The sequence below is a fragment of the Zosterops lateralis genome, assembly GCF_965231275.1.
Source record: "Zosterops lateralis genome assembly, chromosome: 3".
NCBI classification, from domain to species: domain Eukaryota; kingdom Metazoa; phylum Chordata; class Aves; order Passeriformes; family Zosteropidae; genus Zosterops; species Zosterops lateralis.
In genome coordinates, this window is record NC_139764.1 from 112456701 (window position 1) to 112472120 (window position 15420).

Genomic DNA, 15420 nt, shown 5'->3' on the forward strand with positions numbered 1-15420 from the left:
CTGGAGCAGGTTTCCCATGGCTTTTTGGGGCATTCCTGGAGCAGGTTTCCCATTCGCTGCATGCCAAGCACAGTTGGGAAAATCCAATTAAAACTTCCAGGTTTTAATTGGAATGTTGGCCAATGCCAAGTTTGGGGATCAGTTGGACACCTGGAGAGTGAGGAGATTAAAGGTGGCCAGCGAATCTTCCGGTTCGTGAAGTGTTCCAAGTGGAATCCCATGAAATCACCTTGGCTTTTTTTCTCTCCTTTTGGAGAGCTGCGGCTTTTTGGGGTGTTCCTGGAGCAGGTTTCCCATGGCTTTTTGGGGTGTTTCCAAAGCAGGTTTTCCGTGGCTTTTTGGGTGTTCCTGGAGCAGATTTCCCATGGCTTTTTGGGGTATTCTTGAAGCTTTTTGGGGATTTTTTGGGGCTTTTTGGGGCATTCCTGGAGCAGGTTTCCTGTGGGTTTTTGGGGTGTTTCCAGAGCAGATTTTCCATGACTTTTTGGGGTGTTCCTTGAGCAGATTTCCCGTGGCTTTTTGGGGTGTTTCTGGAGCAGGTTTCCCATTCGCTGCATGCCAAGCTCAGTTGAGAAAATCCGATTAAAACTTCCAGGTTTTAATTGGAATGTTGGCCAATGCCAAGTTTGGGGATCAGTTGGACACCTGGAGAGCGAGGAGATTAAAGGTGGCCAGAGAATCTTCCGGGCTGTGAAGTGTTCCGAGTGGAATCCCATGAAATCACCTTGGCTTTTTTCTCTCTCCTTTTGGAGAGCTGCGGCTTTTTGGGGTGTTTCCAGAGTAGGTTTCCTGTGGCTTTTTGGGGTGTTTCCAAAGCAGGTTTCCTGTGGCTTTTTGGGGTGTTTCTGGAGCAGGTTTCCTGTGGCTTTTTGGGGTGTTCCTGAAGCTTTTTGGGGATATTTTGGGGCTTTTTGGGGCATTCCTGGAGCAGGTTTCCCATTCGCTGCATGCCAAGCACAGTTGAGAAAATCCGATTAAAACTTCCAGGTTTTAATTGGAATGTTGGCCAATGCCAAGTTTGGGGATCAGTTGGACACCTGGAGAGCGAGAAGATTAAAGGTGGCCAGAGAATCTTCCGGTTCGTGAAGTGTTCCGAGCGGAATCCCATGAAATCACCTTGGCTTTTTTCTCTCTCCTTTTGGAGAGCTGCGGGTTTTTGGGGTGTTTCCGGAGCAGATTTTCCATGACTTTTTGGGGTGTTTCTGGCGCAGATTTTCCATGACTTTTTGGGGTGTTTCCAAAGCAGGTTTTCCGTGGCTTTTTGGGGTGTTTCTGGCGCAGGTTTCCCATGGCTTTTTGGGGCATTTCTGGAGCAGGTTTCCTGTGGCTTTTTGGGGTGTTTCTGGAGCAGGTTTCCCATTCGCTGCATGCCAAGCGCAGTTGAGAAAATCCAATTAAAACTTCGAGGTTTTAACTGGAATGTTGGCCAATGCCAAGTTTGGGGATCAGTTGGACACCTGGAGAGCGAGGAGATTAAAGGTGGCAGTGAATCTTCCAGGTCGTGAAGTGTTCCAAGTGGAATCCCATGAAATCACCTTGGCTTTTTTCTCTCTCCTTTTGGAGAGCTGTGGGATTTTGGGGTGTTTCTGGAGCAGGTTTCCCGTGGCTTTTTGGGTGTTCCTGGAGCAGATTTCTCGTGGCTTTTTGGGGTGTTTGTGGAGCAGGTTTTCCATGGCTTTTTGGGGTGTTTCCAAAACAGGTTTCCTGTGGCTTTTTGGGGCATTCCTGGAGCAGGTTTTCCGTGGCTTTTTGGGGTTTTCCTGGAGCAGATTCTCCGTTTGCTGCATGCCAAGCGCGGTTCGGAAAATCCAATTAAAACCTCCAGGTGGAATCTTGGGATGTTGGTTGATGCCGAGTTTGGGGATCAGTTGGACACCTGGAGAGCGAGAAGATTAAAGGTGGCCAGAGAATCTTCCGGTTCGTGAAGTGTTCCGAGCGGAATCCCATGAAATCACCTTGGCTTTTTTCTCTCTCCTTTTGGAGAGCTGCGGCTTTTTGGGGCGTTTCTGGAGCAGGTTTCCCGTGGCTTTTTGGGGTATTTCTGGAGCAGGTTTCCTGTGGCTTTTTGGGGTATTTCTGGCGCAGGTTTCCCGTGGCTTTTTGGGGTATTTCTGGAGCAGGTTTCCCGTGGCTTTTTGGGGTGTTCCTGGAGCAGGTTTCCTGTGGCTTTTTGAGGTGTTTCCAGAGCAGGTTTCCCGTGGCTTTTTGGGGCATTCCTGGAGCAGGTTTCCCATTCGCTGCATACCAAGCACAGTTGAGAAAATCCGATTAAAACTTCCAGGTTTTAATTGGAATGTTGGCCAATGCCAAGTTTGGGGATCAGTTGGACACCTGGAGAGCGAGGAGATTAAAGGTGGCCAGAGAATCTTCCGGTTCGTGAAGTGTTCCAAGTGGAATCCCATGAAATCACCTTGGCTTTTTTCTCTCTCCTTTTGGAGAGCTGCGGGTTTTGGGGTGTTTCTGGAGCAGGTTTCCCGTGGCTTTTTGGGGTGTTCCTGGAGCAGGTTTCCCGTGGCTTTTTGGGGTGTTCCTGGAGCAGATTTCCCGTGGCTTTTTGGGGTATTCTTGAAGCTTTTTGGGGATTTTTTGGGGCTTTTTGGGGCATTCCTGGAGCAGGTTTCCTGTGGCTTTTTGGGGTGTTTCCAAAGCAGGTTTCCCTTGGTTTTTTGGGGCATTCCTGGAGCAGGTTTCCCATGGCTTTTTGGGGTGTTCCTGGAGTAGGTTTCCCATATGCTGCGTGCCGAGCACAGTTGGGAAAATCCAATTAAAACTTCCAGGTTTTAATTGGAATGTTGGCCAATGCCAAGTTTGGGGATCAGTTGGACACCTGGAGAGCGAGGAGATTAAAGGTGGCCAGAGAATCTTCCGGTTCGTGAAGTGTTCCAAGTGGAATCCCATGAAATCACCTTGGCTTTTTTCTCTCTCCTTTTGGAGAGCTGCAGGTTTTTGGGGTGTTCTTGAAGCAGGTTTCCCTTGGCTTTTTGGGATGTTCCTGGAGCAGGTTTCCCGTGGCTTTTTGGGGTGTTCCCGTGGCTTTTTGGGGCGTTTCTGGAGCAGGTTTCCTGTGGGTTTTTGGGGCGTTTCTGGAGCAGGTTTCCTGTGGCTTTTTGGGGTGTTCCTGGAGCAGGTTTCCTGTGGGTTTTTGGGGTGTTTCCAGAGCAGATTTTCCATGACTTTTTGGGGTGTTTCCGGAGCAGGTTTCCCGTGGCTTTTTGGGGTGTTCCTGGAGCAGGTTTCCCGTTCGCCACGTGCCAAGCGCAGTAGGCAAAATCCGATTAAAACCTCCAGGTGGAATCTTGGGATGTTGGTTGATGCCGAGTTTGGGGATCAGTTGGACACCTGGAGAGTGAGGAGATTAAAGGTGGCCAGAGAATCTTCCGGGCCGTGAAGTGTTCCGAGTGGAATCCCATGAAATCACCTTGGGTTTTTTCTCTCTCCTTTTGGAGAGCTGCGGGTTTTTGGGGTGTTTCTGGCGCAGATTTTCCATGACTTTTTGGGGTGTTCCTGGAGCAGGTTTCCCGTGGCTTTTTGGGGTGTTTCTGGAGCAGGTTTCCCGTTCTCTGTGTGCCAAGCGTGGTCGGGAAAATCCGATTAAAACCTCCAGGTGGAATCTTGGGATGTTGGTTGATGCCGAGTTTGGGGATGGGGCCGTGGGGATCCCAAATCCTCAGGCCTTTCCTGTGGGTCTCTCAAGGGTTTTCTGATTTAAAAGGTTTTTGTAAGAGCACAGGAGTGTGGAAATATTGGAATTCAGGGGTGTCACCCTCCCGATTCCATCTGCTGTTACCTCATTGGAATGGGAGGATCTTTTCCCAAATCAAACCATTCCACAATTCTGGGATGATGTTCTGATCCAGCAGAGGTTGACTCTTGGTTTCCTGTAATCCAAATTTTCCTGGCCAACAGTTGCAATGTTGTCACTGAAAGCTTTTTGGTGAGAGTTGAAAAAAATTATGATTTACTGTGCAGAAATCCTCAGGATTTCTCTAATACCCCATAAATTGAGGAATGTTACTGGAAATGTTATTTTAAGGTATGGAGGAGTCCATTTGAACCTCCAGGTTTGAGTTTCGGCTGAGCTTGAGCTGACCTTTTTTTTTTTACTTTAATTAAATTTAAATTTAAATAAGTTGCTGCAATAATCTCTGCCCATTGGCCACACCCCAAAATTTAAATTTTCCTTCAGCATCCATCTTAATTATCTAAAACCTATGAAATGCCTCGAGGGAGAGAAAACTTCAAGGAGGATTGGTTTAGCAGCTTTCGAGTTGGTCGTGCTTCCAATTTGGAATATTCTCCATCCTCGGGGCATTGAGAAATTTGGGATCTGCCCTCCCTGGGTCATCTTTAACCTCTCCCTGCAGAGCAGACGTGGATTAGCCCTGACTCAGCCTGGAGCTGATGGAAAACCTCCGGAGCTGCTATGGATGGTGGCCTCTGGAACAAATATTTTCGGGATTCAATTTGTCTTGGCAGGAAACCGGCTCGGGAGGGTTTTTATCAGCCCGAGACACCTTTTAAGGTGTCTAATTAAAAATAAAAATTAAAAAAAAATAAAAAAAAAAACCCACAAGAAAAGGCTACAATTCCCCCATAAGCTTGGCACGTGTTGGCATTTTCTACTCCCTTTGTTTCAGGAGAAACTTAATCAAAAGCTGTTTGTGAATGGGGAGAGGTTAAGCCTTTAAATATTGGGATTTACAGGGGGAAAAGGGGCGGGAGAAGAACAGGCACCGCCGCCGCTCCCTTATCTCGTTTGAAATTAATTACTCGGGGAATCAGCTCAGGAGCCTTTTGGGGAAGAGCTTGAGGAATTAACAGGGAGATCTGCGGGTTTTTAAAGGCCAACAGGGAGCAGAATTATCAGCTGGGTTCGTTCTCTTGACGTCAAGAGGCGCCGAGGGGGCGAAGGGACGGAATTCGGGGTGGGGTGAGCAACCTCCAGGGGTGACCTTGGCTTTGCTGCCTGCGTAGGGGGGGGGAAAAAAGAGATGGGAATGCTGGTGAATCATTCCCGTTCCTGCCTTGGGGATGGCGGGGAATATTAACCCAGGAGTGGTTTTATTTCTCCTGCCTTGGAGTGGTTTATTCATCGCCGGAACACCTGCCCTGCCTCGCGTCTCCTCGTTCCTTCATGTTTTCCATTAACCTCCCACAAAAGGTGGAATTCAGCCCCTTTTTGGGGTTGGTTGAGGACAGCCAGGATGGTTTTTCCTGGCCCTTTGGGTCACAGCCCCTGCTCCTGCAGGGAGTTGGGTTTTTCTTCTCTCTGAGCATCTGGAGCATCAGGGGCTTTCTCTCCCAAGAAACCAAATCGATCCATGAATCCAACAGAAGCTTTGGAGCTTCTCTTGGATCCCTGGAAGTGCCCAAGGCCAGGTTGGACGAGGCTCAGAGCAGCCTGGGATGGTGTGGGAGGTGTTGGGGTTGGAATGGGATGAGCTTTGACATCCCTTCCCATCCAAACTGCTCTGATGCCACATCCTTGTCCTTGTCCTGGGAGATAAAACAAGGTCCAGGCCTTGTTTTATCTCCCAGACTGACTCCAGGTTGTGTCTGAGTGACTCTGGGGGCTGAGCTGCCTGGAAAACCATTTTCCAGGTTCCATTTCCCACCTCTGTTTTCCCTGGAGCTCCAAAGGAGTGTGGATACTCCGGGCTGGATCCAGCCCTGGCTTGGGCAGGGAAAAAAAAAAAACCTGAATTATTGTGATCCCTGACCTTGGATTATTGTGATCCCTGACCTTCTTCCCACCCTGGTACTGGATCTGGTGTGCCTTGGAGCTGAGCTGATCCATTTTGGGGGGGTTTATCCTGGAGAAGTTTGGGGTTGGGAAGCACAGGGAGCCAGCAGAGCTGCTGGGAGAGCTGGGAATGTTCACCTGGAGAAGGGAAAGATCCAGGGATTGCTCAGAGCGCTTTTCAGAGCCTAAAGGGGCTCCAGGGGAGCTGGAGAGGGACTTGGGACAAGGGATGGAGGGACAGGACACAGGGAATGGAATTCCCACTGGGAAAGGGGAGCTTGGGGTGGGATCTTGGGAAGGAATTCCTGGCTGGGCTGGAATTCCCAGCTCTCTGGGAGTGTCCCAGGAAAGGTGGGAGCAGCCTGGGGTGGTGGGAGGTGTTGGGTTTGGAATGGGATGGGATTGAAGGTCCTTTCCCACCCAAAGCAATCCACAATTCCACGATTCCACGATTCCATGATTCCCTGGGGCAGCAGCAGGTGGAACCACAGCGGCCACAAACTCACCTTATCCAGCTGGGAATTCCCATTCCTTTGGGAATAGAGAGGGATCAGGCCCTGGATATCAAGTGAATAAATCCAGGCTCTAAGCCAGGATCAGACCTGGTGTGACGAGGCCGTGTCGTCACTTAAATCAGTTCAGTCCTTGCTTGGCTCAGGGTGCCTTTCCTGGCTCCTCATTTTACGTTTCCTGTGTCAGAATGATTTTATTTCAGTCGTCATTCCCAAAAATTGGATCTGGGGGAAACCCAGCCTGGGTGTGCTCCGTGTGGGATTCAGGGAAATCAGTTTTGTCTTCCCGTTCCCTGGGCTCAGAGTGGAGAGTGACACAGAAAAACAGAATAAATCTGGGTGTTTTTAAATTTTGTTTTATTAACATAGAAAAATCAGAATTTATTTAATCTCCTTCTTTCCCAACATTTTCATTCCTCGGGTTCCTTGTGAAGCAGCTCATTGGAACTTCCAGGGAAATTCTGGGATCTGGCTCTCGGCTCTGCCCCGTTCTAAGGAAAAGATTTTATTTCCTCATTTTTCCACCTCCCCGTCATCAGAGTGAGAGGAAAATCCATAAAAACACCGAAAAAAAAAAAGTTAAAAAATCTGTTTTTCTCCAATGCCGTGTCCCAGACACGTTGATTAATCTGCCGAGATGGAAGAGCAGCACAACTCATCCGTATTGTTCCCATTCCTAGCAGAGTCTGGGACAATAAATGGTGCAATATCCACAGAATAAATGCAAGGATTTGCCTCGTTCTGGCGCTCCGTGGTTTTGTTTTTTTCCCTCCTGCAGCCTCCTCTTCAAACCTAGAACAGAGTTTTCATTCTCCAAAATGCCCTAAACCTATAAATTCATGAGTTTTCATTCTCAAAAATGCCCTAAACCCATAAATTCATGAGTTTTCATTCCCAAAAATGCCCTAAACCCATAAATTCATGAGTTTTCATTCCCAAAAATGCCCTAAACCCATAAATTCATGAGTTTTCATTCCCAATTTATGCCCTAAACCCATCAATACTCACAGCTCACCCCAAGCCAGGAATTCCCAGGAATTTACAACCCCAAAACCCCTCTGGAAATGAGTTCAGCCCCAGGAAACGTTTGGAATTCTCGTATTTACGGCCCTAAAACCCCTCTGGAAATGAGTTCAGCCCCAGGAAACGTTTGGAATTCTCGTATTTACAGCCCTAAAACCTCTCTGGAAATGAGTTCAGCTCCCAACCCCAGGAGACATTTGGTTTTCCCTTTTTTTTTTGGACTTTCTTTGGCTCTTTTTGATTTACCTCTTCTTTTCCCCACCCCTTTTATTTATTTTTTTTGTTCCTTTTTCCAGGAGTTTTTCGAGAACCCGGCGTTCCGTCCCGACGGGATGAAGCTGTACCCGACGCTGGTGATCCGCGGCACGGGGCTCTACGAGCTCTGGAAAACCGGGAGGTACCGGAGTTACCCTCCCAGCACCCTGGTGGATCTGGTGGCCCGGATCCTGGCCCTGGTGCCGCCCTGGACACGCGTCTACCGCGTCCAGAGGTCAGTAATTCCCTCCTGGAATGATTTCCCCGCTCCGTGACGAGCTTCAGGATTTATTTCTTTAGTCGCAGCTCGATGTGACTCAGCCTTCGTTATCTCCTGGTCTTAATTGTTAATTAGGCAAAGATATTAAAGTTGCTCGCTCTGTTCAGGTGGGAAAGGCCAAGAGGGATGAGGAGATTGGGAGGTGGGAAATGCCTGGAAATTTCTGGAGGCGGCGCTTCCGTCACCGGCTGGGGCAGGACACAGGGCTGGGTGATCCTGGGGGATGATGGGATGGATCCCCTGATGGATAATTAATGGGATGGATCCCGTGATGGATAATTAATTGGATGGGGGTCCCGTGATGGATAATGGGTTGATTCTCATGGTGGATAATGGGATGGATCCTGTGATGGATAATGGGATGGATCCCATGGTGGATAATTAATTGGATGGGTGCCATGGTGGATAGTTAATTGGATGGATCCCATGGTGGATCCCGTGATGGATAATGGGAAGGATTCCATGATGGATAATTAATTGGATGGGTCCCATGGTGGATAATTAATTGGATGGATCCCATGATGGATAATGGGATGGATCCCATGATAGATAATTAATTGGATGGGGTCCCATGGTGGATAATGAATTAGGTGGGTCCCATGATGGATAATGGGATGGATCCTGTGGTGGATAATTGGATGGGTTCCATGATGGATAATGGGATGGATCCTGTGATGAATAATTAATTGGATGGGTCCCATGGTGGATAATTAATTGGATGGGTCCCATGATGGATAATTAATTGGATGGGTCCCATGATGGATAATTTGTTGGATGGATCCCATGATGGATAATGGGTTAGTTCTCATGGTGGATAATAGGATGGATTCTGTGATGGATAATTGGGATGGATGCCATGATAGATAATGGGATGGATCTCATGATGGGTAATTAATTGGATGGATCCCATGGTGGATAATGGGTTGGATCCTGTGATGGATAATTAATTGGGTGGATCCCGTGATGGATAATTAATTGGATGGGTCCCATGATGGATAATGGGATGGATCCTGTGATGGATAATGGGATGGATCCCGTGATGGATAATTAATTGGATGGGGGTCCCATGGTGGATAATTAATTGGGTGGGTCCCATGATGGATAATGGGATGGATCCTGTGGTGGGTAATTGGATGGGTCCCATGATGGATAATGGGTTGATTCTCATGATGGATAATGGGATGGATCCTGTGGTAGGTAATTGGATGGGTCCCACGATGGATAATAGGTTGATTCTCATGATGGATAATGGGATGGATCCCATGATGAATAATTAATTGGATGGATCTCATGGTGGATAATGGGATGGATCCTGTGATGGATAATTAATTGGATGGATCCCATGGTGGATAATGGGATGGATCCCATGACGGATAATTAATTGGATGGGTGCCATGGTGGAGAGTTAATTGGATGGATCCCATGGTGGATCCTGTGATGGATAATGGGAAGGATTCCATGATGGATAATTAATTGGATGGGTCCCATGGTGGATAATTAATTGGGTGGATCCCATGATGGATAATGGGATGGATCCCATGATGGACAATTAATTGGATGGGTCCCCTGGTGGGTAAATATTTGGGTAGATCCCATGGTGGATAATTGGATGGGTCCTGTGATGGATAATTAATTGGGATGGATCCCATTGTGGATAATTAATTGGATGGGTCCCATGATGGATCCCATGATGGATAATCAGGATGGATCCTGTGATGGGTAATTAATTGGGATGGATCCCATAATGGATACTGGGGTGGATCCTGTGATGGATAATGGGATGGATCCCATAATGGATAATAAATTGGGTGGATCCCATGGTGGATAATGGGATGGATCCAATGATGGATAATTATTGGATGGATCCAATGATGGATAATGGGATTGATCCCATGATGGATAATGGGATTGATCCCATGATGGATAATGGGATTGATCCCATGATCCTCTCCCAGGAAGCCTCATCCAGGATTCCTCACCTGCCTGGACTCTTTTCCTTGATTTTTCCCTGGAATTGCGGCAGGGTGGGAATGCACAGAGGGAATTCTCAGAGGAGGAAGTGGCTGAAGGCCAGAACCACTGGGTAGCTTTGGGAAAGAAAATCAGGATTCAGGGATAAAATCGGAGTGGAATCACCATCCCTGGAGCAGTTTAAAATCCTGAGGATGTGGATCCCCTGAAGCTGGGATTGTTGATGATCCAGAGGTCTTTTCCCAGCTTAATAATTCCAGGATTCTGTGGAATTGGGGTTTTTATAGAAAACGAGTGCTTGGAGGAGGAGGCATCTCTCAGGCTGATCCTTAATTCCGGGTTTATCCCGAATATTTGGGATCCTCATCATCAGGAGGAGCATCGCTCACCTCCAGGGCTTTTATTTTTTCCTTGGATTTCAGTGTTTTTATGGATTTCCCTCTCACTCTGATGACGAAGAAACAAGGAAATAAAATCTCTTCCTCAAAATGGGGCAGAGCCGAGACCCAGATCCCAGAATTTCCCTGGGAGTTCCCCAATCAGCCGCTCCACGAGGAACCCCAAATTTTGGGAAAAAACAGGAGATGGAATAAACCTGGCAGGAGCTGCTGGCAAATTGCTCATTAACTTTAATAGGGTCAGCATTTAATCCCCTATATCCTGAATTTATTTAGCATTTAAATGAGTTGTCATTATCCAGGGATGGGGCTGGACTTGGTCTGGATGGTCCTAAAGATCCCAAATAGGGACAGAAAACCCATTCCTTGCTTTTTTCCTTCCTTCAAAATCTCCTTTTCTCATCAGTGTTTTAATTCCCTTCACTCCCCAGCAGCTGGATGAGCTGCTCTGGGTTGTAATCCACCTTTTATCCCTGGGATTTTGGTTAAAATTCCTTGGATTTAGCTGAAAATCCCAAGACCAGGAGCATGTCAGGATTATTTTATCTTGGAGGGAAAATCCACCCAGCCTGGCGTTCCCGGAGCTGTTCCATGATTTTTATTCCCTGGATTATCCCTGTGGATCCAAGTGTCCTCCACTTGTTTTTTTCCCCAAAATTGCAGCTCTTTGGAGGGAATTTTGTGGCCTCTGCAGGATCTTCATTGACTCAGAGAAATCCCTGGATAAAGGCGCCACTTAAGGAATTTTCCTTGGAATTCTGGGCAAGGAATTATCCCCAGATCCTGTGGATTTATAGGGAAAAAAAAGGAAATCCTTCTTTCTTTTCCTTTCCTTTCCTTTTCCCACAGGGGGCAGGGATGGGTGGGATTTTGGGAAGGAATTCTTGGCTGGGAATTCCCATTCGTGGAATTGTCCCAGGAGAGGTTGGATGGGGCTTGGAACAGCCTGGGATTTTGGGAGGTGTCAGGGTTGGGATGGGATTTTTAAGGTCCTTTCCAGCCCTTTATTTTTATTCTACAAAGTAAAAGAAAATAAAGAAAAAATTCTTTTCTTTTTTTTTTTTTTTTTTTTTTTTTTTTTTTTTTTTTTTCCCAATGTCCAAACAAGAATCTGGTTTAGGACCTTTAAATTCCTTTATTTTTTTTTTTTTTTACCCAGTTCCTGCCAAACCCAGGAATTGTTCATGAGTGGGAAGGAAAATCCACCAAGAGCTGGGCAGATCCAGGAATTCATTCCACAAGAGCTGCTGGAAGGGAGGGGGGATGGAAAAAAAACCAACACTGATTAATTGATTAATTAATTAATTCATCACTTAATTAACAGCCCCGATTCCCATGAGCATCCCAAGCTCCAGGGGAGGGATTTGGGAGAGGGAAAGGAGATAAAAAACTCACTCAGGAACGTTTGGGGCCAACCTGGATTTCCCATCCCTGATTTCCCTGGAAATTCTGAGGGATTTTGGGATGAACAGGTGGGATTTTGATGGATTTTCCCCAAAATTTCCCAATTTCTCCAGCAGCAGGAATGAAGAACATCTGGATGATCCCTTTGGTTTTTTTCCACCAGATTCCCAAGTGGAGAATCGAGGAAAAAAACTCATTTTTTAGGATTTTTAAAGATTTATATTGAGGGATTTTTTCACTCAAATTAAATCAAAAAATTAATTTACTCAAATCTTCACCTTTTCATTTTTCTGCTGCTTTTCCTTTTATTTTTTTCCCCTCTTCTTTCAGTTGTGTTTTATTTCCAATCCAACCAAAAGCCTTGAAACCAAAGGAATTTGGCCAATTTTAGGATTCAGCGAATTTGGGGATTCAACAAATTTGGGATTTGAGCCCAGTGATGTTTTTTGGTGAATCCCCTGCTGATCCAGCTGATTAAAAATTGGGATTTTCCTCTTTTTATTTTTTTTTTTTTCAGGGATATTCCAATGCCCCTGGTCAGCTCCGGGGTGGAGCACGGGAACCTGAGGGAGCTCGCCCTGGCCAGGATGAAGGACCTTGGGACGCAGGTAAAAATCTCTAAAAAATAATTTTAAAATAATTTAAGACATTTTATTAAACGTTTTTATAAATATATAAACTATATAATTATATATAATATATATTATAATATATAATATATTATATATATTATATATTTTTATATATTTATATATAAATATAAATATATTTATATATATTTATACAATATAAATATATATTATATAATTCATATATTATATAATAATATATAATATATATTTATATAATATAATGTATATTATATTATATAAATATATACATATTTATATTATATATTTTATATATAATATTTATGTATTTATAATAATTATATATTATTATATATATTATATATTATCTATATTTTATATAATTATATAATTATATAAAAAGCTTTTATTCCTTTAATAATTAAAAACATCATCAAATACTTTAAAATAATTTTTTAAATAATTCGTGAACTGTAAAAAATCACTCGCAATAATTTTATAAATAAATATATACAATACAATAAAATTTATATATAATATAATATAATATAATATATAATATAATATAATATAATATAATATAGTATAATGTGATATAATATAATATAATATAACATAATATAATATAATATAATATAACATAATATAATATGATATAATGTAATATAATATAATATAATATAAATGTTTTTTATAAAAAAATTTATAAATAATTCATATTTCTTTATAATAAAACACCATAAATTCAATTAAATTATGATTTTTAAAAATAATAAATAGTAGAAGAAAAACCCTCTCTGGTTGTGATGGCTCCACCCAAATCAGGAGATGAAGCCACAAATGAAACACAGATTTGCCTTAAGGCTTAAAAAAATCCCAAAAAAACCCCAGATTTGGCTTTAAAAAAAAAATAAAAAAAAAATTAACAACTAAAAAACACTTTGCTGAAAAGCTGCTTTTGTTTGGCTGAATTTCACTGCTGCTCTTCCACCCCTCTCCTGAATGCACCTGGAAAGTGGGTGGTGAAATCCCATTTTTTCCACTTTTTTCCCAAATTTTAAAATTTTTTCCCCAATTTTTTCCCAATTTTTTCTCCTTTTTTTTCTCCATTTTTTCCAATTTTTTTCCTATTTTTCTCCGGGGTTTTTTTCCCATTTTTTCCCAAGTTTTTCCTCTTTTTTTTATTTTTTTCCCAAAATTTTCCCAATTTTTTCTCTTTTTTTCCCCATCTTTCCCAGATTGTTCCCATTTTTTTTCTCCTTTGTCTCCCCTATTTGTTCCCGATTTTTTTCTTTTTTTTTCCCGTTTTTCCCAAAATTTTCCCAATTTTTTCTTTTCCCCATTTTTTCCCAATTTTTCCTCAATTTTTTATCTTTTTTTTCCCAATTTTCCCAATTTTTTCTCTTATTTTTCCCCATTTTTCCCCCAAATTTTCCTATTTTTTTCTCTTTTTCCCCCCCAATTTTTTCTCTTTCTTTTCTCCATTTTTCCCATTTCTTCCCATTTTTTTTTCTTTTTTTTTCCCCATTTTTCCCATTTTTTCCCAATTTTTCCTCTTTATTTTCTCCATTTTCCCCAAAAATTTTCCCAAAATTTTCTCTTTTTTCTCCCATTTTCCCATTTTTTTCCCAATTTTTTCTCTTATTTTTCCATTTTTCCCCAATTTTTTCCCAATTTTCTCTGGGGTTTTTTTCCCAATTTTTCCCAATTTTTTTTCTCCTTTTTTCCCCTATTTTTCCCAATTTTTTCTCATTTTTTTTCCATTTTCCCCAATTTTTTCCCAATTTTCTCTGGGGTTTTTTTCCCAATTTTTCCCAGTTTTTTTTCTCCTTTTTTCCCCTATTTTTCCCAATTTTTTCTCATTTTTTTTCCATTTTTCCCAAAATTTTCCCAATTTTTTCTTTTTTTTCCCATTTTTCCCAAAATTTCTCCAATTTTTTCTCTTTTTTCCCCCTTTTTTTCCCCAAATTTTCCTCAGTTTTTTCTCTTTTTTTCCCCCAATTTTTCCCAGCTTTTTCTCTTTTTCTCCCATTTTCCCAATTTTTTCTCCTTTATTTCCCATTTTTTCCCAATTTTTTCCCAATTTTTCTCTTTTCCCCCCCATTTTTCCCTAATTTTTCCCGATTCTTTCTATTTTTGTTCCATTTTTTCCAATTTTTTCCCTTTTTTCCCCATTTTTCCAATTTTTTCCCAATTTTTTCTCTTTTTTTCCATTTTTCCCAAAATTTTCTCAATTTTTTACCATTTTTTCCCCTATTTTTTTCCCAATTTTTCCCCATTTTTCCCCAAATTTTCCTCATTTTTTTCTCTTTTTTTCCCCACTTTTTCCCAATTTTTTCCCATTTTTTTTTGAGTGGAATTGGAGCCCTGAAATCAGAGAGAAAACAGGGAAAAAAATTCCTTTTTTTAATTCTCCCACCTTTTTCTCTTTCCCACAAATTTACCCGAGGGAACAATCGGAGAGAAACTCCCAAATCTGAATCCCATCCAAAGAATTCTGGGATTCAGGACACTCAGGATCCATCCCAAAGGGATTTTTATGGAATTTGGGGATGGAAAAGGGAAGGGAGACCCTTCCAGGAGTCCCAAATTCCCAGAGAATTCCCAAAATTCCTTCCTGGATGAGGAATTGGGATGGGGCTGGATCCAACCCCAGGCTGGGAATGGAGGGAATTCCCTGGAAATTCAGAGCTTGAGGTGGGATTTGGGAAGGAATTCCCAGAGAATCCCTGGGAGTTTCCAAGGAAAACCTGGAGCACCACTGGGAGTTTTCCTGGAATGGGATATTTGGGATTTCTGGAAATTTTTTTTCCTTGAAAATCAAGAAAAAGGTTGGGTTGAAATCCCAAACCTTTTTATTTGAGGATAAAATAGTTCCACCTTCCCAATCCCAAAATTTTGGTTTTTTTCCCCTGATATTTCCTTTTCCCTCCAGGCCCTGCAGGTTGGGAATATTTTTTCCTCAGGGATTGATTTTTTTTTTCCCAATTTTCCATTCACATTCCCCGAGTTGAATCGGGGGTGTCTCACTGAGCCATTTCCCCATTTGGGAATTCATCCCTGCAGCTCTTCCATGGGATTTTTTGGGAATTTTCCATGCTGGAAGCTCCACCTCCTTCCCATTCCCATTTTTTTTTTTCCTTCCTCCCCCAGTGCCGCGACGTGAGGACGAGAGAGGTCGGAATTCAGGAAATCCACCACAAAGTGAGGCCCTACCAGGTAAAAATCCCATTTTTCTTATTTT

General features: G+C 43.1%; 1 protein-coding gene across 1 annotated transcript in view; it reads left to right on the forward strand.

Annotated features, from left to right (window-relative positions):
• The window catches only part of ELP3 (elongator acetyltransferase complex subunit 3), a 94887-nt gene that overhangs the window by 57568 nt on the left and 21899 nt on the right, over nt 1–15420 (forward strand). The window contains exons 10-12 of the mRNA XM_083856303.1: nt 7575–7768; nt 12104–12194; nt 15330–15395. Coding sequence (XP_083712429.1) covers nt 7575–7768; nt 12104–12194; nt 15330–15395 — 351 coding nt within the window. The remainder of the gene's footprint in view (nt 1–7574; nt 7769–12103; nt 12195–15329; nt 15396–15420) is intronic.